Source organism: Suricata suricatta, chromosome 16 (assembly GCF_006229205.1).
Source record: "Suricata suricatta isolate VVHF042 chromosome 16, meerkat_22Aug2017_6uvM2_HiC, whole genome shotgun sequence".
NCBI classification, from domain to species: Eukaryota; Metazoa; Chordata; class Mammalia; order Carnivora; family Herpestidae; genus Suricata; species Suricata suricatta.
The window spans coordinates 45,478,501-45,502,434 of record NC_043715.1 but is presented as its reverse complement, the minus strand read 5'-3'; the positions used below and the strand labels follow the sequence as shown (position 1 = coordinate 45,502,434).

The 23,934-nt window shown below is 54.1% G+C and overlaps 1 protein-coding gene across 5 annotated transcripts in view; it reads right to left on the bottom strand.

Annotated features, from left to right (window-relative positions):
- Positions 1-355: 355 nt before the first annotated feature.
- Positions 356-23,934, bottom strand: part of SUPT5H (SPT5 homolog, DSIF elongation factor subunit) — a 26,676-nt gene continuing 3,097 nt past the window's right edge. For 4 of the 5 annotated variants that reach the window (XM_029924555.1, XM_029924556.1, XM_029924559.1 and 1 more), the window contains exons 3-30: positions 21,652-21,817; positions 17,824-17,889; positions 17,267-17,278; positions 16,690-16,759; positions 16,492-16,560; positions 16,329-16,394; positions 16,050-16,080; positions 15,652-15,720; positions 11,460-11,711; positions 10,213-10,302; positions 10,036-10,106; positions 8,494-8,599; positions 8,181-8,274; positions 7,954-8,090; positions 7,391-7,546; positions 7,142-7,288; positions 6,188-6,334; positions 5,975-6,100; positions 5,096-5,180; positions 4,632-4,751; positions 4,443-4,545; positions 4,232-4,359; positions 4,031-4,136; positions 3,298-3,456; positions 3,015-3,183; positions 2,696-2,899; positions 854-949; positions 356-780 (exon numbers count right to left, since the gene is read on the bottom strand). In XM_029924555.1, the coding sequence (XP_029780415.1) occupies positions 637-780; positions 854-949; positions 2,696-2,899; positions 3,015-3,183; positions 3,298-3,456; positions 4,031-4,136; positions 4,232-4,359; positions 4,443-4,545; positions 4,632-4,751; positions 5,096-5,180; positions 5,975-6,100; positions 6,188-6,334; positions 7,142-7,288; positions 7,391-7,546; positions 7,954-8,090; positions 8,181-8,274; positions 8,494-8,599; positions 10,036-10,106; positions 10,213-10,302; positions 11,460-11,711; positions 15,652-15,720; positions 16,050-16,080; positions 16,329-16,394; positions 16,492-16,560; positions 16,690-16,759; positions 17,267-17,278; positions 17,824-17,889; positions 21,652-21,817 (3,189 nt within the window). In that variant the 3' untranslated portion in view covers positions 356-636. The remainder of the gene's footprint in view (positions 781-853; positions 950-2,695; positions 2,900-3,014; positions 3,184-3,297; positions 3,457-4,030; positions 4,137-4,231; positions 4,360-4,442; positions 4,546-4,631; positions 4,752-5,095; positions 5,181-5,974; positions 6,101-6,187; positions 6,335-7,141; positions 7,289-7,390; positions 7,547-7,953; positions 8,091-8,180; positions 8,275-8,493; positions 8,600-10,035; positions 10,107-10,212; positions 10,303-11,459; positions 11,712-15,651; positions 15,721-16,049; positions 16,081-16,328; positions 16,395-16,491; positions 16,561-16,689; positions 16,760-17,266; positions 17,279-17,823; positions 17,890-21,651; positions 21,818-23,934) is intronic. The other variant, XM_029924560.1, reaches the window with a different exon arrangement.

Below are 23,934 nucleotides of genomic sequence, written 5' to 3'. Positions count from 1 at the left end.
AGCCACAGCAATCCTAGGGTCATTGCTCTGTGGGCTCAAGAGAAAAGGACCGGTAACAGCTGTATCCTGCACCATAGGAGGAACTTAGGTTTTCCTGGAGGTTTACAGATTTTCACTTAACATAACTCAAGGGAGAGTACAATGTGACTTTAATCAAGTGGCAGGCTCTGTTCTAATAATCTCTTTCCAGTGTCGTCTCATACATTCACCCCAAGAGCCCTCTGTCTGGGATTGGCAGTATCATCTTCTAGATGGGGAATCGGAGGCTTAGGTACCATCCGGTTATTAACCAAGGAAGTAGGTGGGGTCTTCAAATGACCCCACTTACAAAACACAGACACAACACACACACCACTTTTGACCAAACAGCTTTTTATTGAAAGACCGTAACACAAAAGCAAGCTGGGGAAGGGAGGGTACAAGAAGGTGGGAACCCTCCCCCAGACTCTACTCTGATTCCCAAGAATGTCAGTGAGGAAACTAGGAACTCAGAAAAGAAAATAAAGGAAATCCTGAACAATCATATTAGCCCTGGTCCGGGCCCCAGATCCTGTGTCAGAGCCAAGGGCCAGGGAAGGAAGGAGGGACACTCTCCATCTGCCAGGTATCTGCCAAAGTCTATCCGCCCTGCGTCCCCTAGGCCTCCAGGAGCTTCCCCAGGAAGCGGAGGTTGAGGATCTTGAGCTGCTCATCAAGGTCCATGCGCACGATGCCGTCCTCCCCATCGATGCTCAACAGGACGCCTGTGGCCTCCCGGTCCTCACCCAGGATCACCTTCACCTGGGAAGTGGGGTACGGGGTCAGGGTCTGTGTCAGCAGCCCAAGGCCCCCACGTCCCCTTGCCCCCCCTTACCTTGTTGTTCTTGGTGGGGGTGATGGGCTCCAGGTGCTCACTGGAGATGCTGACAACCTTCTCGCTGTCCTTCAGGTACACAGAGCACATGCCTCCCTGTGGGTAGGGACAGCCTGGTCAGCCTGGCCTGCGTGCAACGTAGGAGCCACGCCCACTCTCAAGGGCCATAGGGTCCAGGCTCGTTCTAAAACATCGCTTTCCCAAGGTGCCGCAGGGGCAGAAAGGCCCAAAGCTGGGCCTAGTTCCGGGCCCGTGGTGTGTGCGGGCAGGGTGATCAGATCCACATGGGAAGCACCAGAACAAAGCTAGCTCAGGCCCCAGGAGAGACTGTTTCTCAAGCACCTGACCCTTCCTGCCCCAGGTGGGCCTCTCATCGTCCTCCCACTTGCTCCTCCTCGTCGGCCTGCCCGGATCTGAGGGATGGCCCCACAGCCCCTCGTCCCCAGCCAGAGCTCTGCCCTCAGGTTGGTCGGCTCTTTCACTGAAAACCTCCAGCTCTGAGGTGTGCTCACTGGCCTCCCGAGGGTCTCTGCCACCTCTCCCTCTCTCCTCCCTTCCCCACAGCCTTACAGTGAAGCCTGACCTCCCCCTCGGCTCCCAGCCCCCAGTCTCACAACCCTCATCCACCCCTGCTAGAGCAACACGGCGAATTTAATCCCAAACCACAGACCTGACCCCACCACCGCCCTGCCTGCTCAGATTCCAAAGGACACAGTCCATGCTGCCCAGGCTGCCACATGACCTGGCCCAGCCACTTCTCTGGCCTTGTCATTTGGCTTCCCCCTTGGCTCTTTATGTCCAGCCACAGTGAACATACTTATCTCCCCAGATGTGCCAGGCTCTCCCTCGCCCCCAGGCCTTTGCAAGTCCCCTCTTTCTGGAACACACGTAACCCTCTCCCCAGCCATTTCTCTCGGCTCACTCCTAGTCACTCTTCAGATCTCGAGGCCGATACCTCCTTCTCCAGGAAGCACACCCTGAACCCTCCTCCAAACTTGAATAAGATGCCTCCTCTAGGTTCCCATAGCTCCTCTTGCCCTTGGGGCTTCCTGTACTCCAGGCTCTGGGGTACTCAGGCTGTCCCTATCTGGGGACATGTCAGCCTCCCCCACTAGAATGTGAGATCTGTGGGACAGGGCCTGGAGCTGTTTTGGTCTCTGGTGTTTCCAAGTAATGTTTACTAGAAGGCCAACAAGGCGTTGGTCCCTCCTCTAGGTACTAGGGCTACTTAGGAAGGAAACAGAGGTTTAGTAATCGAAGGATCACACCCGAACAAACGTTAAGCGTTTAGGTGCCAAGCAGGTAACATGAGAAAAGGTTACATGGGCTCATGAGAGACAAATCTAAGATGGCTGAGGTGTTTCCCTGAAGGCTGAATCGCAGTTTATTAGACAAAGGACGAAGGAAGAGAATCCTAGACAGAGGCACGTGATGAGCAGAGGTCCAGAGGCTGGAAGGAACTTGGTGACCGTGAAGGTTGGAGAGGCCAGTAACGCTGGAGCAGGGGGAGCACTGGGGGGCGCGGTGCCCAGCACTAAGCTGAAGCCTGACACGGGGTGCTCAGTCTGTGTCACTGAACTGATCTCAAAGTATATTAAAATGTAAGCAGCTCCTGGGTGCCAGTCACTGCCCCAGGCGGGGGGTCCAAGCCACGCACAGGACAGGCAGAAACCCCTGCCTTGTGGAGCCTGCAGGCCACACCTTCCATACCTGCTTTTCTGGCTACAAACAGGTACTGAAAAATGTGGCCAGATGGTTAAAAAGGAAAAACCAGTAACGACAGAGATCGGGGACCCCAAAGGAGAGGATGCCTGCCCACCCACCAGCCTGGGCCCCACTTACTGTGACGCTGCGGATGACTCCTGTCTGCCCCACCACCTGTGTGTCCAGGTAGGTGTCCCGCACCTTCACCTGGATGTCAGTGGTTACCCAGTCACTAGAGTTCTGCTCGATGCCTGAGCCTGGCGTGTGCGGGTTGTAGCCACCAGGGGAGGGGGCTCCGGGTGTCATCGGACTGTAGCCAACAGGGCTCGGACTGGGGCTGGCCTGTAGGTGACAGAGTGTTGCTGGAAAACAGGTCATCGAGCTTGGCTGTCCCTATACACCCAAGGCCCATTCCAGCCCACTGCCCTTAAGGGCACGCAAGCTCACCAGTACCCACCTGGTAGGCCATGGGTGAGGGAGTGGGGTGGTAGCTGGCTGGAGAGTGGGTGTTCTGGTAGCCCGCTGGGCTTGGCGCCACCTGGTGGTAGCTCTGGGGGCTGGGGCTGGGCTGGTAGGAGCCTTGCGGGGAGGGGGCGGCGTAGGGGGAGAACTGGTCTGTGTTGTACCTGCAGAGTCAAAGGCAGAAAGGAGCACTTATTAGGGATGGTAGGGAAGAGGAGGTAGTGGCGGCGGACAAGGTGCTGGCGGGGGCTGATCAGGGCTGGCCACGGGGGACTCACATGGCCGGCGTCCCGGGCGTCTGTGGGTTGTACTGCGGGTTGACCTGAGGGGATGAGGGGTCGGGATAGCCAGGTGTTTGGGGGTTGGGGGTGCCCCCATAGGCCTGTGGGGACGGGGTGGGCTCATCGTCGAAGGCATACTCGTATTCTTCCTCAGCCCTGTTGGAGAGAGAAGCTGTTGAGAATGACTGCGGTAATCACAGCAACCTAACAAACGCTTCCAGAACCACACTGAACGCCTCACAACAGCCTCATCCAGAGACCTCCATTTCACAGTTGAGACTGGGAGGCAGAGATGAGGCCGCCTGCCCAAGGGCACACACAGGTCACATGACCCAGGTCACAAAAGTCTGTCTCCAAGCCCAGGTCCTATTTTTTTGGAGAGAGCTTGTATGCATGCATCCCCCCGCGCCCGTCCCCCCCACACACCGGAAGGGCGGGGAGAGATGGAGAGGGGAAAGGGAGAGAATCCCAAGCAGGTTCCCCACTGAGCCCAACTCAGGACTCGATTTCACAACTGTCAGATGCCGACCCGACTGAGCTGCCCAAGCACCTCTCAAAGCCCAGGTCTTCCGCATAGCCTGCTACTCTGCTGGGGACTGGAGAGCCCATTTTATCACCAGCCCAGCCCCACCTGCCCTTGGCTGAGAGCAGAGAATTCAGGGAGGGCCACCCAGCATAACCGCCCACACACGCAGCCTCCGGGAACCCTGTCCTCCACCCCAGTCCTCACCGTGACGGCGTGTTAGGGTTGTTGGGGTCCCAAGCCCCACTCTGAGCAGGAGTGCGGCTGCCGTCATGCAGGGGTGTCTGTGAACCGTAATGCGGGGTACGGCTGCCTGAAATGGGAGACAAGGAGAGAGCTGTGTGTCAGCTCTGTCCTGTCTGTGGCTCCCCCCATCACCCCTCATCCCTGTCCCCTGGGCACACTCACCATCCTGGAGAGGTGTCTGGGAGCCGTACATGGGTGTGCGGGAGCCAGAGCCATACATGGGTGTCTGGGAGCCATACATGGGTGTCCGCCCATAGGTGGAGGTCATGCCACCTGGGCGCCGTGAGCCCCTGTGGACGCAGAGAACCGGATGGGTGAGTAGGGCCCTCTCCCCACCCAACAACCCCCCTCCTGGGCCTGCCCCAGCCCGTACACCGTAGTGAGCCGCTGACGGTCCACAGAGATGGTCTGGCAGGTGGAGTGCAGCTCGACACGGGCCGTGGACTCAGTGGCATCCTTCACCACACCAATGTAGCCTGGTGAGGAGGCAGGAGGTCAGGCGGGTCAGTTCTCTATCACGCCCCCCCACCCCCGCTGACCTCCACATGGCCTCGAAGGTCACCTTTGTAGGGCCCTTGGGAGATGCGCACAGTCTGGCCTATGAGTTCGTTGTCTCTCCGCCCTCGGCCCCTGCTCATGCCGCCGCCGCCGCCACCAGGGCTGCCAAAGCCACCGCGCTGACCTGGGGAGGAAGGGGAACATCACCAGTCCCCAGGGCCATGCCCTCCCCTCACACGCCGTGTCTACAGACAGAGCAACCTCAAGCCCCCTCTTCACTTGCTTGACTCCCTCAACCCATCCATACTGGTTCAGAAGCTTCCTCTGGGCAGCTGCACGAGAGCCCGTGCACAGCGGTGACCACTCTGGGCTGCCGCCAGGAGCAGTGACAGGGTGAGGGGAGGCCCTGGTCTTCATGGGCTGTGAGCCCCATCGGGGCCGGGCCAGCAAAGCAGGCCCTCAGCAACTGTGGGCTGAATAACCACCCTCCCCCATGCCCCAGACACACCCCTGCCCAGCCCCCCTCACCTCCAGCACTGGGGTGCATGGGGCTGCTGATCCGGGGGCTCATAGGGGCAAAGCCACCCACGGTGAAGTTGGTCACATCTCGGGGCTAGGAAAAGGACAAGAAGTGACGCAGCAGGCGGGGCCTGGGTGACTGGCTCCTGCCTCCATCTGGGAACAGCTCCTGCCTGAACTGGCCTAGCAGCTATCCTCCTCCTTCTGTTGACAATGCCTCCATTTTCCTTTGGAGAAACTGTCACCCCAATGCCACTGTGGGCCTATCAATCAAGAGGCCGGTCCTCCCCTGGCCAGGACTTTATAACCCTGCATAGCTGGAAGAATTCATCACCCCCACCTTGAGGGCCATGAAGAAATCACCTCTGGTCCCAGCTACCCAGATCCCGGGCCTGACTCCCTTCTGATTTATGGTTCTATGCACCTTTCCTATAAGTCCTAAGACCTCTGTATCTGTCACTCCCCTGAGCTAGTCACATAGCTCTGTGTCCCTTCATTCAGGTCTCTGCTCAAGTGTCACCTCAAGGAAACCTTTCCTTAACCTCCTCCGTTTAAATCAGCAGCCCCCATTGTTCTCTGGTCCCCAATCTCGTGTTACTTGACAGTGCCTGTCGTTCCTCCACACATGTTTGTACACATTCCCCTGTCTGTCTTCTAGCAGCTCTAGGAGGACTGGGATTTTCGCCTTGTTTGGTGTCAGGGACCTAACAGGTGCTCAATAAAACCGAGTGGATGAATGATTTGGTAAAAAGCTCTGAATCCCAATAAACTCTGCCAAGGACCTGACACTGACATCTGTGCCCCGATCCTCCACGAGCCCACTGCTGTCGCTCCCGGGGCCAGAGAAGGCTGGAGAGCTGAGCGAGGGCGCCACCGCACCCACCTCACCTTCGAGCCCCCTGCCAGGACGAGGTGGCGCGTCTTGCAGACAAACATGCCCCCATTCTCCACCAGCTTCTTGCAATGCAGGAAGGCGAAGCTGCGGAAGAGATGGCGAATCTCGCCCTCCCGGCCCTGGACGAGGAAAGGATGGTCACTCTGCGGCCATGCCCCCACTCCAGCCATTTCAGACGGGGCCGCCGGGCAGGAACTTATACTCACTGAGTGGGGGCCGTCAATGACCTTGACGATGTCTTTCACGTGGATGTTATTCTGTTCTGAGTCCAGGGCCACGGCAAAGCGGTTGTCCTTCTTCCGGGTCACAGCCTGGTGCCGGACGGTCACCACCTTCCCATACATGTTCAGCACCTACGAAGGGAGGAGAGGGATGCTGAGGGGTGAGAGGAGAAAGGGGTGACGTGGAGCAGGGCTTCCCTGAAGTGAGATGGTCCTTCCTTGCGGGAGGCTGTCCCGAGCTCTGCAGGAAGTCTAGACTCCCCGGCTCTGGGGCACGCAGTCTCGGGGCACCACCCTCGAGGGTCAAACAAAAATGTTCCCCATCATCCAAAACACCCTTCGGGAGGAGACTCCGTCCTGACTGAGCCTCAGGGGCCTGAGGAGTAGGCAGAGTGGATATGAACACGACAGCTGACAGTTACCAATCGCTCTGTGCCAGGCCCCACGCTAAATCCTTCACGCAACTTTTCACTGAAGCCTCAAAACCTCCCTCCGAGATGGATGCTGCCACAATTCCCATTTTCCACAAAGGGTATCTCAGGCCCAGAGAGGGCGAGTCACTAGCCCGAGGTCACACAGCATGGAGACACAGGGCTAAGGTATGAACCCAGAGTCCAGGGTCCTACGCATCAGGCTGGCTCTCCCATCGCCAGGTAGGGATGAAGGGGAGAAGGGCGCCTGCAGCACCCAGCCCCTGGGCAAGCACCTGGGTCTGCATGTTTGATCTCGGGGCTCAATCACAACTAACAAAGTAGATGCTATCATCTATTTTACAGGGCACGGAACAGACACAGAGAGGGCCAATGATAGGTTACTTGTGCGACACCACACAGCCAACCGCGGCTCACAGAGCCAGATCTGCCACCCAGAGCAGTGTGGGTTCTGAGCCACCTCCCAGGATGAGGAGGCCCCTAGTCAGAAGCCCTGCCACACACACACCTGGAAGGTCTCCCGCTCTAGCCGCACGATGACACCCACGGTCTGGGGATCCAGCTGCACCAGCTCCCCCCACTCATGCTGGCCCCCCACATCCACACCCGATGCCGTCTCTGAGCAGAGCTGCAGGTCCCGGGGAAGCACCTTTAGCTGTGGGAAATGGAAAACAGGTGAAGCAGGGTCCGGGCAGCTCATTGGCCGTGTCTGTCCTGGCATGCGCCCTGCTCCCCCCTCCCCTCTCCCCCCACCTACCTCATGCATGGTGAGGTCAGAGAACAGAATAACAAAGTTCTCCTCCACTCGCACAATGAGGCCCGTGTCACCCTCGAATCGGCCAGCAATCACCTTCACGTGGTCCCCCATCTTAAAGTACTTCCGAAGTTCCTGGGCTGGGAACTCCAGCATGTCCTGGGGATTGGGTGTGGGGACACTGAGCAGGGCAAGGGAAGCCACCACAACCCACCTGCCTCCCCATCCCCAGAAGCCACTCATGTCCTCAGAAAAGACTTGCCAAAACCCACCCCAGGCTCACACCACCCACCCACAGATCCTTTAGGCCACCTGCACGACCCTCTGCCCGCCCTGGAGACAGCTGACCTCAGATTCAGGGTATCAGCCTGGCCACCCCTTTACTCCACACACAGAAAGCCTGTCCCCAAGACACAAGACACCAGTCTAGACACTTCCTCAGACCTAGCCGGAAACAGCCTCACCCCGACGCAGTAGCCTGGACAAACCCTCGGACAGACACACACGCCCTTAAAGCAAACGAAGACAGGCAGCCACCTTAGATTATCCCCGGGCATGGTACCCACCTTAAGGTCCTCGTGCTTGGGCATGATGGTGATCTTGTTGCCGTCCACGCTGAGGATCTTGCCCTGCAGGTTGATGAGCTCGCCCTCACACACCTCCACGTTGTCCCCAGGCTGGAAGTTGTGTTCTCGCTCCTTCCCTGCAGGGGCAGATGCAGGGCTGACTGGGAACTGCCCGCCAAGAGCCACTCCCTCCTCTTGGGCCTGAGTTACTGACAGGGACCAAATACCTGTGCTCTCAGTCACCACCTCAAGGTCAATGCCCTCCGGCTGGTCCTCAAACTTCTCTAGCTCAGACAGTGTGGGCTTTACACCCTCCGTGATCTGAGACAAGGAGAGCAGAGAAAGGTCAGAGTCACAGCCAGGCTGAACGGGCTAGAGAGACAGTGGGAGTGATTTCCCTGGGAACACTCCTGACTTGGAAGACAACCCAGCATGGACCCCAATAACCCACCACTCCAGGGCCTGGACTGAAGGAGGGAGAGAAAGGTTGACCTCCCTGCGCCCCACCGTCGGAAGCAAGACACCCTCCGGGACCCTCACCACAGCAGACATGGCAAAGCTCTTGAACAGAAAGCCCTTCCGGCTGTAACGGTTCCCCTCGAAGATGAGGAAGTCACCATCGGAGGCAACATCGCCGCCCAGGGACCTGGGATGTCGTGGGGAAGAGAGGATTAGAAGGGGTGTGAAGAGGAGAGTCTTGCTGAACCTCAGGCCCCTCCCCTGGCAGAGCGGGAAGAGCATCACAGGATGAATGACCCATCCTGTCTCACCCTGCTGGCCCAGTGACCCGTCCCAAGCCCAGAGCCTCCTCCCTGCACTCTGCTGGCCTCTCCCCTGCTTGGCTGTTCACCACGGCCCACGTCACCCTCTGAGGATGAGCCACCGTTTGATCCATCCCCCTAACCAAAGGCAACTCCTGAAGAGCAGGACTTAACATCTCTCATGCGCGGCTTCGTCTCCTAGAGCAGTGCCTTGCATCCTGGAGGCGCTGGGGGGACACCAGCTGCACAAAATACTGAACCACACAGATGCCTAACACACACGGAGCACTGGCCTGCGCCCGGCCTGGCCACACACCTCCCCAACACTTTCCCAAAGCCTAGGACATCGCTAATGTGACCTGTGTTTTCTAGGGAAATGAGGGACTGAGGCTCCCACTGGGCACGTCTCCTAGCTAGGGTGGCCTGAGTCAGGATTCAAGTGCAGGGGGTGGTGGGACTCCCAACCTGTGCCTTAACTCTACCGTCCCTGCTGTGGGGCGGGAGGACACTCTGTTCCTGCCCACGCTTCTAGAGCGGGGAGGGAAAGCCCGCCCCACTCCCAAAAAGGGAGCGTGGGCAAGCAGGCCGAGCTCCTCCTGCCACTCACCAATCCTCTTCTCCCTCGAGTGCTGAGTTTGGTGGCGGCCCGAGCAAGCTCTACAGGCCGGGTCAGAGCACTCACTAAAAGGAGGTCCGGTCAAGCGGACAGCAGTGGGGTAACTGGCTCTGATCTAGGCACATGAAGTATTAGCCACATCCTGGGTGCAGCTCAAAAGGTGTTCTGTACTCCCCGTTTAACAGAACTGAAAACAGGCTGGCGGCTCACGGTGGGTTCCAGAACAGGACCCGTGGCAAAGGGTCACTGTACCTCCTGTTTCTCCCTCTCTTGTCCTGCCCTTCCCATCAGGAGCCCTCTGGCTAGCCCTGAAACGCTGGTGTCACTGGGCGGGGCTCCGGAGCTCCCTCCAGCAGGGGAGGGTGAGGGACACATCCTGATGCGAAGGTGCCCAGGCACCGGATCAGGGAAGCCTGACACACCGAGAACTCCCACTGCAGCACGTCACGCCACTAACCACACTTATTAGGAGCCAAGTGCTATTCCAGGTCCATGTGCTTATTAATTCACTTGACTGTCCCTACAGTCCCCAGGCACGTGCTGTTCTTGTTGATCTGACGGCACAGGAAACAGAGGCCCAGAAACATGGTCTGAGGCACTGCTGCCAGGCTCACCACTCACAAGTAGACCATGGATGGGTCGGGGACCCATTCCTGTGGGGGAACCTGTGAGGACTCAGCCCAGCCAGTGTCTGAGGACACACACCTGATCTTCTCGGCATCAAACAGCCTCTGTGGAGGTCGCTTAAACTTCTTCCTTTTGGCAAACCAGTCTTTCTGTGGAGGAAAGGGGGTGTGGGTGGAAATGGTGAAGGAAGAGGGCCCAGCCGCCCGCAAGGATCAGGCAGCCCCCCACCCGCGAGCAGCAGCGTGTCCCCAGTACCAAGCTCATGCGGGCCTTGATGCGGTCGTAGTCGATGCGTGGGATCATCTTCAAGGAGATGGTGTTTTGGCTGGGCTCCACGTAATCCACCTGAGGAGAGGGGGTGGTCAGGGGGGCCCTGGCCCTTCCTCTCTGCCCAAGACACAGGAAGGGCACGGAGACAACAGGAAGGGCACAGACAGGGGGTGATGGGGAAGAAGCCAGACTGCTCACAATCCGCCAAGTTCTCTCAGGCCTGTTTCTCCTCAACCCCGAAGAGGACTGTCCATCTCTCCTCAGATGTCTAAAAGGCCCCTCAACCTAGTGCAACCACAACTAACCTCCCGGTTGCCCCCACACCTGCCCCCCCTTCCTCTGCCGAGCCTTCTCCCGCTCCATCATTCCATCTGGTCTGGCACACAAGCTGGGAACCATTCTGGACTCCCTCCCTACTCCTCCGCCCATCTCCAGTGTGTTAGCGACTCCCGTGGGCTCTGCCCTGGGAAACTCTGACCTCTTCCCCCTCCTCACTGCTGCATCCCTAGGCCCAGGCCACCATCACCTGCCCCCAGGACTACAGCTGCACGGTCTCCTCGCTGGTCTCCACACTCCTGTGGCCCCATCCGGCCCAGCCCGGGGTTTGGCAGCCAGGCCATTCTTTGCTGTGGGGAGCCGTCCCCCACACTGCAGGGTGTCAGCAGCATCCCTGGCTTCTATCCACTACATGCTGGAGCAACTCCCTCCTCAGTTGGCAGAACCAAGAAAAGGGGCAACACTGCCCCTTCTCAAGAACGAGGAGTCTATCCGCGATGAAGCTCCCAGAGAAATCCTATCAAAATCCACGTCACACCACGTCCCTCCACCTCACTCCAGCAGAAGCCAAAGCCCTGCGACAGGCCACGGGCGCTGGCCCCTCCCCGAGCCCACTTCCGGCCACTCTCACCCTCACGCACTCCGCTTCAGCCAGGGGGCCTTTTCACAGGCTGTTCCTTCCGCTGCAGCGCTTGTCCCCAAGAGTTCCGCAAGGCCCCCTCCCTTACTGCCTTCAGATCTTTACTCAGCATGCTTGAAACTCACAGGAGATGGTCATCCATTTCCCTGGATGTGCTCCCAACAAAACCTGGGCTCTGCCTCCCCTAAACTGCCCTCTGCACTAGGAGTGGGCTGAGATGACAAAAGGAAAAGGGAGGAGGACAGAGCAGGGGAGCAGGGGTGTGAATGCAGCCCCTACCCCCTCAGCCACCCCGCCATACCCCCACCCCCGGCACCTGGGCAATGTCGTCCTTATAGATGCCCCTCTTGAGGCGGACCCAGGATTTTGGCTTCAGGTTGGCCACCTCCTTCACGACTTTGAGCACATCTGTCATTTCCTTGATGGGCACCATCTGCTGGTTCCAGTAGCCGAGCCGCAGGTTGCCCACGCCCTCGATGGCCTGCTTCACGTGCGTCTGCTTGTAGGCCTCCACGTAGATGTAGCCCTTCACGTGCTCTGGCGCCACCACTGACTTAATCTGCAGGGGCTGCGGGGCCGCACCCACGGAGGGAGACCGTGAGACACGACTGGGCCCGACGGGAAGAGCCGCCGCGACAGCGCTCTCCCCCCCAGGAACTCATCCCACGGCACGCAACGACCCAGGCCTGAGGATGCCACCGCACATTTATTGATCACAGCAAACAAATAAGACTGCACATTTTTAAAGGCCCCTAAAAGGGACTGGCTAAACCATGTCACAAACCCTCCGTGACGTACAATGGAACACTTAAAAAGGAATGAATCTCTAGATAGTGACACAGACAGGTACCGACACACACTACGTGTAAAAAGCAATGAGAGCGAAGAGAACTGAACGATTACACGAATGGCAAACTGACACGCGTTACGACAAAAGCTGTCGCCGGAGGCAAACAAAGGGCATCTTAGGACGCTGAAAGGGTCCGTCATTCAAGACATCAGAATTACAGACACGTATGAACCAACAACAGAACCTCAAGATACATGAGGCAAAACCCAACAGCAAGAGCGGGAGAAACTGACAATTCACCAGTAAGAACTGGAGACGACAATCCCCCCACTTTCAACAACAGACAGAAGCAGATAGACGATCAACAAGGAAACGGCACTTGAGCCTGCAAGCCGACCAGACCTGACGCACATCTACAGGAGGACACTATCCACCAGCGGAATGCACATTCTCAACACTTAACATCGTCCAGGACAAACTGTATGTTGGACCACAGAGAGAAGTCTCAACAAATGTAAAAGAACTGAAATCGTACAAAATATATTCTCCAATCAAATGGAATGAAATTAGAAATGAGTAACAGATTTAGACAATTCACAACTATGTGGAAATACACTCCTAAGTAACCAACGGATCAAAAGTAAGGATTATGGGGCACCTGGCTGGCTCGGTGGGTAGAGCGTGTTGATCTCAGGGTTGTGGGCTCTAGGCCCACCTTGGGTGTAAATATTACTTTAAAATCTTTAAAACCAAAAAGAATTCAGAATGACAAGGGAGATTAGAATATATTTTGAGATAAATGAAAACAAAAACACTAAACCTTACAGGATGCAAGCAAGCTGTGCTGAGAGGTAAATTTATAGCTGTAAAAAAGAAAAGTCTCAAATCAATAACTTGGCCCTTTACCTTTAAACTTATAAAAGGAACAGAAAACTAAACCCAAAGCCAGCAGAAGGAAAGAAATAATAAAGATCAGAATGGAAACGAGTAGAAAAGGGAGTAGAAAAATAGAGAAGTCCACCAAAACCAAAAGCTTGCTCTTTGAAAAGACTAACAAATTTGACAAACTTAGAGCCACTGACCAAGAAGAAGACAAATGACTCAAGTTACTAAAGACTCAAATTACTAAAATCAGAAATGAAAGGACACTGCTACCAATTTTACAGGGTTACAAAACAATGCTATGAACAATTGCACACTGATGAATAAGATAATCTCAAAGAAATGAATATTTCCGGTAGAAAGACAGAAACTACCGAAACTGACTCAAAAAGAAATACATCTGAATAGACCTACAAGAAGATATTGAACGAGTAACTGAAAATCCTCTCCCCCCCCCCCGCCCCCACACATACACAGGGCCAGGACTATAGAGTTTCACTGGTGAATTCTACCCAACATTTTATACCCACCACCGGGCCCAACATGGGGCTTGAACTCACAACCCTGAAATCAAGACCTGAGTTGACGCTTAACCGACAGAACCACCCAGGCGCCCTCCCCTCAACATTTTAATAACACCGATCTTTCACAAACTCTTTTTAGAAAAGGAGGGAACATTTCTCATCTCATTCTGTAGATCCAGTATTAACCCGATACCAAAGACAAACAGCTTTAAGAAACTACAGATCAATATCGCTTTATGAGCACAGATGCAAGAACAGTATCTCCAATAAAGTAGAACTAGACCCAGCAACATGTCAGAAGGATCATACACGATGACCCCGAATTTTAGGATATGTGAGTTATACCTCCATTAAAAAAAAAAAAACAACTACTAATTTGTTTCAGCATTGCTTGTGATACCAAAAAATGGAAACAACCTTGTATTTCCTGGGCATGCAAAGGTGATTAAGGTCTTGGCAAAAGGCTCGCCGCAGAATAACACATATATAACGTAACACCATTTTGTTTGTTATAAACAAAAAGGACATGTTTTTCAACATGCAAAGAAGACGATCCAGAAAGACACAAACCAACAGAAACTCCTTCTGAAAAATGGGACTTAGGTATGGAGATTTGAGCTTCTACGATATACATGTAACACTTTGGTCATTAAAAAAAATAACCAGTTGTAATTCAAATGATCAACAGGATTTTGCCCAGGACACACGACTGAGTTCTGAGCACACTTGAAATGACTTGCAAATCCTAGGACTGTCCACTTGGTCGCACTGACTTAACCCAACTCCTTCAGCGGGTACAGGCAACGCTCTCAGCCTGACTCTGACTCTATTCAGTGAGAACATTACCCAGAGTTAGCAGGAGCTGGTGTGTCATGAATTTTGAGCACCCTCTTTACTGAGTTTGCCCTTGTTCCAAAGTTGACAATTATGCCTCTGACAAGAAGTATAGTTACTGAACACAAGCTGCAGGCCAAGCTCTGGGCATGTCCAAAGCTACTTAATCCAGCAATGCTGAGGGGCACACGAGGCACCCGGAAAGGGGATGCAGTCTGAACAAGGTCACAGAGGTAGGAAGCAGCAGGGATAAGATTCAAACTCCAATAGTCTAAAGAAAGATCTGTGAACTTAATTTTTTTTAAATTTTTTTAATGCTTTATTTATTTTTGATACAGAGAGAGACAGAGCATGAGAGGGTGGAGGGGCAGAGAGAGAAGGAGACACAGAACCGAAAGCAGGCTCCAGGCTCTGAGCTAGCTGTCAGCACAGAGCCTGACGCGGGGCCTGAACCCACGAACGTGAGATCTGACCTGAGCCGAAGTTGGAGGCTTAATCGACTGAGCCACTCAGGCGCCCCATGTGAACTTAATTTTTGAGAGACAGAGAGACAGAGAGAGAGGGAAACAGAGAATCCGAAGCAGGCTCCAGGCCCTGAGCTGTCGGCACAGAACCCGACGAGTGGTTCCAACCCATGAACCGTGAGATCATGACCTGAGCAGAAGTCGGTTAACTGACTGTGCCACCCAGGCGCCCCAAGAAAGATCTGTGAACTTAAAGCAGCACCTTCATGTTTCGTGTGCTGTGAGCGAGCCCTAAGGGGGCAGGACCAGCCCTGGCATGGTCACTGCTGCATCCTTGGCATCTCCCAGTGCAGAGACCTGCCCATGGGAGAGGTCAGCGATGTGTGATGACTGCACGGAAGAGGGAAGGAAGGAATTCTCCCCAAGAAGCCTGTCCCCTGATGCTCTCAGCCACCCTGTCCTATCCCAGGACTCCTCCCAAACAGTATAAGGGTGATAGCTGCCCAGCAGGGCTGGTGAACAGGCACAACTCACTCAGGCAGAAAAGGTTCAGGAAGCTAAAGGTTGGGGCATTTGGGTGGCTCTGTCAGTTAAGTGTCCAACTTTGGCTCAGGTCAAGATTTCATGGTCTAAGAGTTCAAGCGCTGTGTCAGGCTCTATGCTGACAGCTCGGAGCCTGGAGCCTGCTTCAGATTCTGTGTCTCCCTCTCTCTCTCAAATACTAACACTACCAAAAAAAAAAGTTTAAAAACAAAACAAAAAAAGGAAGCTAAAGGCTGACTTCTGGAGGGCTAGAGGGCTGCTGACCCATGCCAGGGGTGCAGAGACAAGACCTCTGTCGGGCACAGGAGAATGCTTCAATCCAGGGAGTGGTTGTTTCCTAGCTAAAGCAGCTCACGGAACGGGCAGTACTGCTGACACCAAGGAGCACCTGGTACCCTTGAACCTATACTGTCCCTCCCTCTGAGCTTTGCTCTCTATCTCATTTCCAAGCTGCCTGCCTACCCGACTTACCGTGTCTGTGAACTGGTAGGCAATGAACTTGCGCATCAAGGAAATGGCTGTGGCCCGTTCCTCCCCAATCTGGAAGAAGAGATACAGACTTCAGGTGGAGGTGACAAGATGAAGGACGGACACAGAAAAGGGGGCGGGAGCCAATGGCAGTGCAGTGTCATCAGACAAGAAAGATAAAACAGGAGAGAGGAATGAACAAGAAAGAGGGACAGATAAAGAGGTATGGATGGTAAGAAAGACAGAGATAGGAGACAGTGAGTAAGTGAGGGGAGGACAGAGGATGGGCCGGGTTGGGGATAAAGAAGCAGAGATGGGACTAAGAGACCGATAGGCCCAGGAGACCCAGGACGGAAAGAGGGGAGCCCTCCCTGACAAGGCCGGACCCCTAGAGCACACACCTTACACTTGACAGTCCACAGATTTGGATCCCTAGACAGGAGAGCAGAGGAAACCCTTCGGTGAAATGGCCTCATCATGAGAGACCCGAATCCCCACACCCATCCTTCTTGCTCTCCCTCCACACCCTCTCCTTCTCCATCCCTCCATCCAGAAACAAAAGGAAGAGGGCAAGCGCCAACTTGTCACCTATCCCCACCATCCACCACTGTGCCTGTGAGGGCACATTCACCGCAATGCAAGACCCCCCCATCTCAGCCCGCCCATCCCAACCCCCTTACTTGACTCCCGGGAGCAGCTGCTGCTGGGTGATGTCATCAGAGAGCTCATCGGATCCTCCGTACACCCTGGAGAGAGGACAGCGGTTGGGAAGGAGGGGGGTGCTCTGTCAGAAGCCTGACCCCTCCCAAAAAGGGACCATCTGCCACCACCCCATGCCCTTACGTCTCTCCCACAGATGACTTGGCATATTTCTTCATGTAGTACTCGCCCAGTTCCTCCTCTCGCTGGTCCCTGGGGTGTGAAGGGGAAAGGAAACATGAATGAAAGGCTGTGGAGAGGAGGGTGGGCTGACTTGCCCCTAGCCTCCCCATCCTCCCCCCACCCCGGAAGCCAATTTCTCCCTTTCGCGTCCCCACTCACCTCCAGAGGTTTTGTAGGCGGCGAGCGCCAGAACGGTCTTCATCCAGGACAACATTATCGATATTGGAGGCTGCGAAAAAACGGGCAGACGGGGTGAATAAGCGGAGGTGAAGGGCAGGGGCGTGGAGGAGTGATGGGGGCTGAGAGGGCCGGAGCTGGGCCCTGGGGCAGGAGATACCTCACTGAGAATCCCCCAACCCTCACCCTCTCTACTTGGTCCTGCTCGGCATCTTGGTTCGCATGAAAAAGCCTCGGGGACAGAGCCCAACAGGTGGGGGTGTCCAGCTGTTGCCTAGCTCACAGCCACCAAGTGTGCCCTGAACTCCACCACCGCCCCCCCGCACTTATCCCTGCTGCCCACATGCTCGCTCGCACACACACACACACACACACACACACACGCTTCCCCAGGCCAACAGCTGGGCCCCTGGCTTCAGAACCCGCTGAACTCTGGACCATTTGAGTCAGAGCCCCCAGGGCCAGACAGGGGTCGGGGTGGAAGGAGGGTACTGTGGGCAGGAAGGAGATGTCAGGATATGGGAGGAAGGTCGGGAAATCACAGTTTTCAGATTCTTACCTTCAATCTCTTCTACTTGGAGGAAGAGGAGGTGGTGGTGGTGGTGGTGGTGGTGGTGGTGGTGGTGGTGGGCGTGGGCAGACAAAGTATGAGCCAAATTATAGCAGCGAAATCAACCAATGGGTTGGGGGAAGGGAAAGGGAGGGACACAGGAAGGTTGAAAATCAAAAGTAAAGGCCAGGCACCAGGTGGTTGGGGGAGAAGCCGAAATGTATGAGGCGCACAAAACGGAAAATAACAGGGAAGTGGGGGCACTGGCCCAGGAAGTGGGGGGTTACTTGGGACAGAGCCCACCCACCCTACAACCCCCAGAAGGGATTCACAGGGGCCCTGGGACCCCAGAGTCCACTTCCCATAACACCCACCACCCACAGCCCCCACCCCCCAACTCATGGGCCTAAAAGGAAAAGGGTACAGAGCTGGTCTCTCTGGCAACGACAGAAAGAAGCGAGGTGAGGAGGGTGGGAGTTGGGGTGGTGCAGGGCGTGGGGGTTGGAGATGGGCTCTCAAGACCCAAGACCCCAAAGTGGGCTTGCAGAAGGGGGGCCCACACGCACCCTTCTCTAGAATGTCCTCTGCTCCGTCCTCCCACTGGTCCTCGTCCTCATACTCGTCGTCCACATCTGCAACCAGATAGCCACGTGGTCAGCGAGGCAGCCACAGCAAAGGTGACCTCGTGACGGTGGCTCCCAGGAAACATGGCTGGGGGCCAGGCACGACGACTCTGCACCCCGCAGGTCGGGACTCAGGGGCCTGGACAGGTGAGGCCCTCACCCGCTGCCCCAGGGCTGCTTCAAGACGCAGGATCAGGTCCCTGTGCGGCTCCGCCTCCACCTGGCTCTAAAACCATCCCTCCCCCGACCGCATCCGGGAGTCCATTTCAAAAAGCAGAAGAGGGGTGCCTGGCTGGCTCAGTCAGTAGTAGAACATGTCACTCTTGACCTTGGAGTCGCGAATTCAAGCCCCATGCTAAGCATTAAAAAAACAAAATAAACTTGAAAAAAAAGTCAGATGGGGCACTGGGTAGTTCAGTCGGTTAAGCATTTAACTCTTGATTTTGGCTTAGGTCGTGATCTCACAGTTCATGGGTTCGAGCCCCGTGTCAGGCTCTACACTGAGATTCTCTCTTCCTCTCCCTGCCACTCCTCTGTGCTTCCCTGCACCCGTGCCCTCTCTCGTTCTCTCTCAGAAGAAAAAATCAGATCAAATTAAGCAAATAAAAAAGTTCCCTCCAAGCTATTAAAACCAGTATACACTAAAAAAATATACATACGTATGTTTATACATATAATTTAACTTTTATTTATTTTTGAGAGAAAAAGAGCGCGCGCGAGCGGGGGAGGAACAGAGAGAGGGAGACAGAATCTGAAACAGGCTCCAGGCTCTGAGCTGTCAGCAGAGCCTGATGTGGAGCTCAAACTCATAAACAGAGAGATCATGAACTGAGCCGAAGTCGGATGCTCAACCGAGACCCCCAGGAGCCCCATGAAAGACACAACTCATGATCTGTTGGTTTTGTTATTGTTCCCTTAGGTTTATACCCCTAACGCTTACCGAGTGTACTGTATGCCCTGCTCTGTTGTGAGTTCTTGCCACGGATTGCTCCCTGAATCCTCCTGCAACCCAGACGGAGGTTCCATCACTGTTCTGGTTTTACGGCAAGGGCTCTGAGGCCCAGAGAGGTGGCTTCACTGGCCCAAAGACTCTCAGCTGGTACCTGAGGAACAGTCTGCACCTAATGTCTTCACTACATTACAAATCCTCTTTTGTACATAGTGACTGTCACACCAAACACTGACTACTGATATCTGTACATGATGAGAAACTCCAAAGTGTTCGGAGGAGGTATGGGTACAGGGAAGTCTCCCTCCCGTTTCTAACCCCCCACTGGCTCAGTTCCCTTTCCCAGAGGCAACTCTATGACCAGTTTCTTGCCTAGAAATAATCTGTACATAAAGAAGAAATGTACATAAACCCCCCACTCCCTGCCCTCCTCTTTTTTTTCTGATGCCACTTTTGAACACACCGTTCTGTACCTTCCTCTTTTTCTGAGCAATGCTACTAGCTTGGAACTCTTTCATAGCCGCACAGCCTTCGTTTGCTATTACCTCTCTGCCCCGTACCTCGTGTCAGCAGGCCCTTACCATCAACGGACAAGTAGGTCACCAAACACAACTGCAAACAGAAATGCAGCAATTATCTTCGACCTCCTATCTTTACGTACCTTTTCGAGTTTAACTGTCAGATGAACTCCTAAAAAAGAACTGCTTGATCAAAGGGGCCCTGCCACACAGCTTCCCCACAAGCAGTGGCCAATGACACCCCAGAAAACACACGGCTGGCCCCCGCAGTCCACGTCTAAGTCACATGGCATGTTATCCATTCTCTTGATCCGGGCATTTCTGCTACCTAAGATCTTTTCTCTAAGAAAGGACTCCCTCCCCTCAGCCGTTAGGAAAAGGGCCAAAGGTCTCCAAGAACAAGAATGTTCTGAGCATTTCCTGCCCCTCTGCTCCCTGGTTTTCCCTCAGGTAAGAGGGTCCGAGGAGAAGGGAGGATGGGACTCCATCCCTCACACGCGTGTGGGGAACAAGCCCACTCAGGATGGCTGGAGGGAGTGTCTGGCACGACGTTTCCAGGGGCCGGTCTTTGGCCACAGACATCAAAGGCTTTAACGTCACGTACATCCCCTTTGCCCAGCAATATGGCGTACAGGGAGGGATCTGCCACGTAGAAAATCTTCGGGGTCCAGGTCAGATAAAATACCGCATCTTCAGGGGCACCTGTATGGCTCAGTTGGTTGAGTCCAACTTGGCTCAGGTCATAATCTCGCAGTCTGTGGGTTCAAGCCCTGTGTCGGGCTCTGTGCTGACAGCTCAGAGCCCACTTCAGACCTCTATCCACCTCTCTCTACCCCTCTCCTGCTCATCCCTCTTTCTTCTCCCTCTCTCTCCCGCAGAATAAAAAACTTGGGGAGCCTGGATGGCTCAGTCAGTTGAGCGTCCGACTTCGGCCCAGGTCATGATCTCACAGTTCGACTGCTTCAGATTCTCTGCCCACTTTCTCTCTCTGCCCTGTCTCCATTCATGCTCTGTCTCTCCCTGTCTCAAAAGTAAATAAGACATCAAAAATAAACTTAAAAATACTACATCTTCATTTTCACTAACCTCTACTTGAAATTCAGTAATATCATTTCTACTCATTGCTACTTCAAAATTAGATTATCAGACCCTCCACTAAATCTTGTTATTTCAGTGCATTCCTAACAAAACACACATATTCTTTGAGTATTTAGGTACTGCATTTAGGTATAATTGTTCTCCCTGGAATCCTACGTATTTTTTCCTTAAATATTTCAGAACACAATTCTAAGAAGGGCTCCACAGACTTCACCAGAGGCCAAAGGAGCCACAGCGCACAACTGTTTAGAACCCCAGGTCTAGGCAATACCTTGTGTCTATGTGTCTGAACACGTATGCAAGTGTTCCCGGTGGTGCTGCTTGTAATAATGAAAAACACAAACTTCAACGTCCAACAAGAGATTGGTTAAAACAGATTATGGAAAAAATACTAAGTAGCCACTGGGAAATAAATGGGTATTTCAAGGATGAGGATGAGAATAGCATGAGCACTTACGTGCCAGAAGTTGTTCAGAAAACTTTCAAGAAACCAACAGCAATTCACCCAGGGCCACATAGAGAAGAGAGCAGAGCCAGGCCAGAAGGGACCCAGGCCTGTCGGCCTCCACCACCCTGTCCTCCCTACATCAGGATCGTCTGGGCTTTCCATGACAAGCACAGATTTCAGTGTTTTAAAGGATGATAACGCTACTGTACCTGGATTTTTTTTTAATTTTTTTAAATGTTTTTATTTATTATTGAGATAAAAACAGAGCATGAGTGGGGGAGGGGGCAAAGAGAGAGGGAGACACAGAATCTGAAGCAAGCTCCAAGTTCTGGGCTGTCAGCACACAGCCAGACATGGGGCTCGAACCCACAAACTGTGAGATCACGACCTGAGCTGAAGTCAGACACTTAACCGACTGAGCCAACCAGGCGCCCCTACTGTAACTGTTTTAAAAGGATTGACGTTTTGGAAATATATAAAGAAATATTCCAGGGTAAAATTATGTATCTGGGATTTGCCTCGACGTCATCCAGTCGTGGGTGGGAATGAAGAGGAAGAAGCAAAACAAGACGTGCACTAAGCTGTTAAGTGTTGACACGAGGTGACGGGACACGGAGGTTCCCTATACTATCCTACTACTTACTATGTTGTGTTAAACATTTACCGGAAGAAAAACTTCTTGAAAAAATTCATTCAAGAGACAGAACCGAGGTTGGAAGTCCAGCCAATGCTCTGCATGCGCCAGGCCTGTGACATACCAGCCTCGTCCAGGATGAAGCCGCCATGGCGGGGTTTCTTGGGAGGCCGGTCATCATCTTCCTCTTCCTCTTCCTCATCATATTCTTCCTCCTCTTCCTCCTCCTCTTCCTCCTCGGGCTCTTCCTCCTTCTCACTGCCTGCTACACTCCGCCGCTCTTCCTCTACCTGCAGGGTCACAACACATTGGGGCACCAGGGTTCTGTATCCCAAAATCCAGACAGCAAGCTCCCCAGCCCCAAATCTGACCTTAGCTCTGTCTGGCTCGTCACAAGCCCCTCTGCTCTGCCTACCGTCCCTTCCAGCCCAGCCTCTCCGGGCGCCATCCTACCTCAGTGACAGCACCAGCACCCAGGCCACCAGGACCTGGGAGCACACCCAGCCTCCCTCCTCCTTCAGACCTCGTCGCTAGCCTCCAGCTGGCCCGTCAACGTTTTAGCTCGAGGTTGGTCCTTGGCCCCTCATCTCTTTCTACTCTACAACACCCAGGCTGCCTCATGCACTCTATCCACTCTCTCTGCTGGTGGGCATCTCTGTGACAATGATTCTTAGATCTCCGGTTCCAGTCTACACTGCTTCCCAAGGTCATTGCCTGCCTCTTATTGCTAATTCCAAGGACAATCTTTAATCCTTACCTACAAGACACCTCACACCACTGCCCGCTCCCTCCCTAGAGAAATGCTCTTCCCTTGACATCTGTCACATCCCATTCTCCTGGCTTTTCTCCAACTTCTCTGGCGGATCCTCTGCAGGCCCCTCTTCCTCTGTTCACCCCCCAAGTGCTGGCTTCAGTCCCCAGGGGTCAGCCAGGGGCCCACCCTGCTTCTCCCTGCAGACACTCTCCCCCTGGGCCAGTTCACCTTCCAGTCCCAGTTCCTGTCTCTGCAGGTGACGCCCCATCTGTCTCCAGTGCCCCACTTTCTTCCAGAACTAGAGGCTCCCATACGTCAGCAGCCTCCACAGATGCCTCCCCCAGATGTCTTCTGAACGTTTCGTGCCCAGCGTGTCCCACACTGACCTCAACGTCTTCCCCTAGACCTGTGCTGGCTCCCTCTAGCTCCCATCAGGCACCAAACCTTGACATTTCTGCTTTTGGAACACTGTCCCTCCAAGGTGTCCCTTCTCTCCCATCCCTATAGCCCCTAGCCTAGGCCAGAGCACTGCCCTCTAACACCCAGCCCCTTGCCCAGCCTCCTTTCTGGTCTCTTGGCCTCCAAACCAGTCACAAAAGGAAATGGTCCAGACAAAACAGTGTTCCCCAAACCTCAATCTTTTTCTAACTTCACGTCTTCTTGCCAAGTTCACGGCAATACGACCTGTTTATCTGATATTTTAAATTCACTTGCATTTTATTTAACTTAAGAAACTTCCTTAGTTTGAAATATTTCAGGGAAAAAAAAAACATTTTTAAAGTTAGCTTGTTGCAAGTAAAAAGTAACCATAGAGATAAAAGCAAAACAGTATCATTAAGCCCTAGCAGGATACTGTTGCCTGCCACCGGCTCTAAGCCAAAAGCCTGCTCCTCCCCAATGAACACAGAGACAAGCAAATTACAGAGAAGCGTATCAGACACAGCAGCACCAGAGTGAACCTTCCTCTGTGACCCACTCAGAAGACAGGACATGCAACTTAACAAGAGATAACTTCCTCACTTGAGACTGGTTCACTGGGTCCTTATCCCACCTAAGACCACCTCTCTGCACCCCCCAGCTGGAACGCATCGTGTCGTCTTGGGAAACTAAATTATGATCGAGGGGCGCCTGGGTGGCTCAGTTGGTTAAGCGTCTGACTTGGGCTCAGGCCATGATCTCACAGTTCACAAGTTCGAGCCCCGAATGGGCCCTGTGCGGACACCTCAGAACCTGGAGCCTACTTCAGATTCTTGTCTCCCTCTCTCTCTGCCCCTCCCCACCTCTCAAAAATAAATAAAAACATGAAAAAAATTATTATCTCAAACATGAAACTGATCAGTTGGTCCCCTGCTTAAAACATGGCTGTGGCTCCCCACTGTCTTCAGGTAAAGAACCAGCTCCTTAACAGCTCAGACTAGAAGCGCACACTCTGCCCACTGCCTCTCCCTCTCATCCTGCCTCTTTGGGTTCTCCCTCCCAAATGCGAGGTCCATCCAGCCACACGGACCCACTCGTTCCATGCTCTCCCAGTGCTATTCATCATCCGTGCTGGTCCTCTGCAAAAAAGAAAAACCATTCTCTTCTGCCTCTCACTCATACTTCAATCAAAACACCCCCCGCCCTTGTAGGAAGTCGTGCCTACCCCCCACCCCA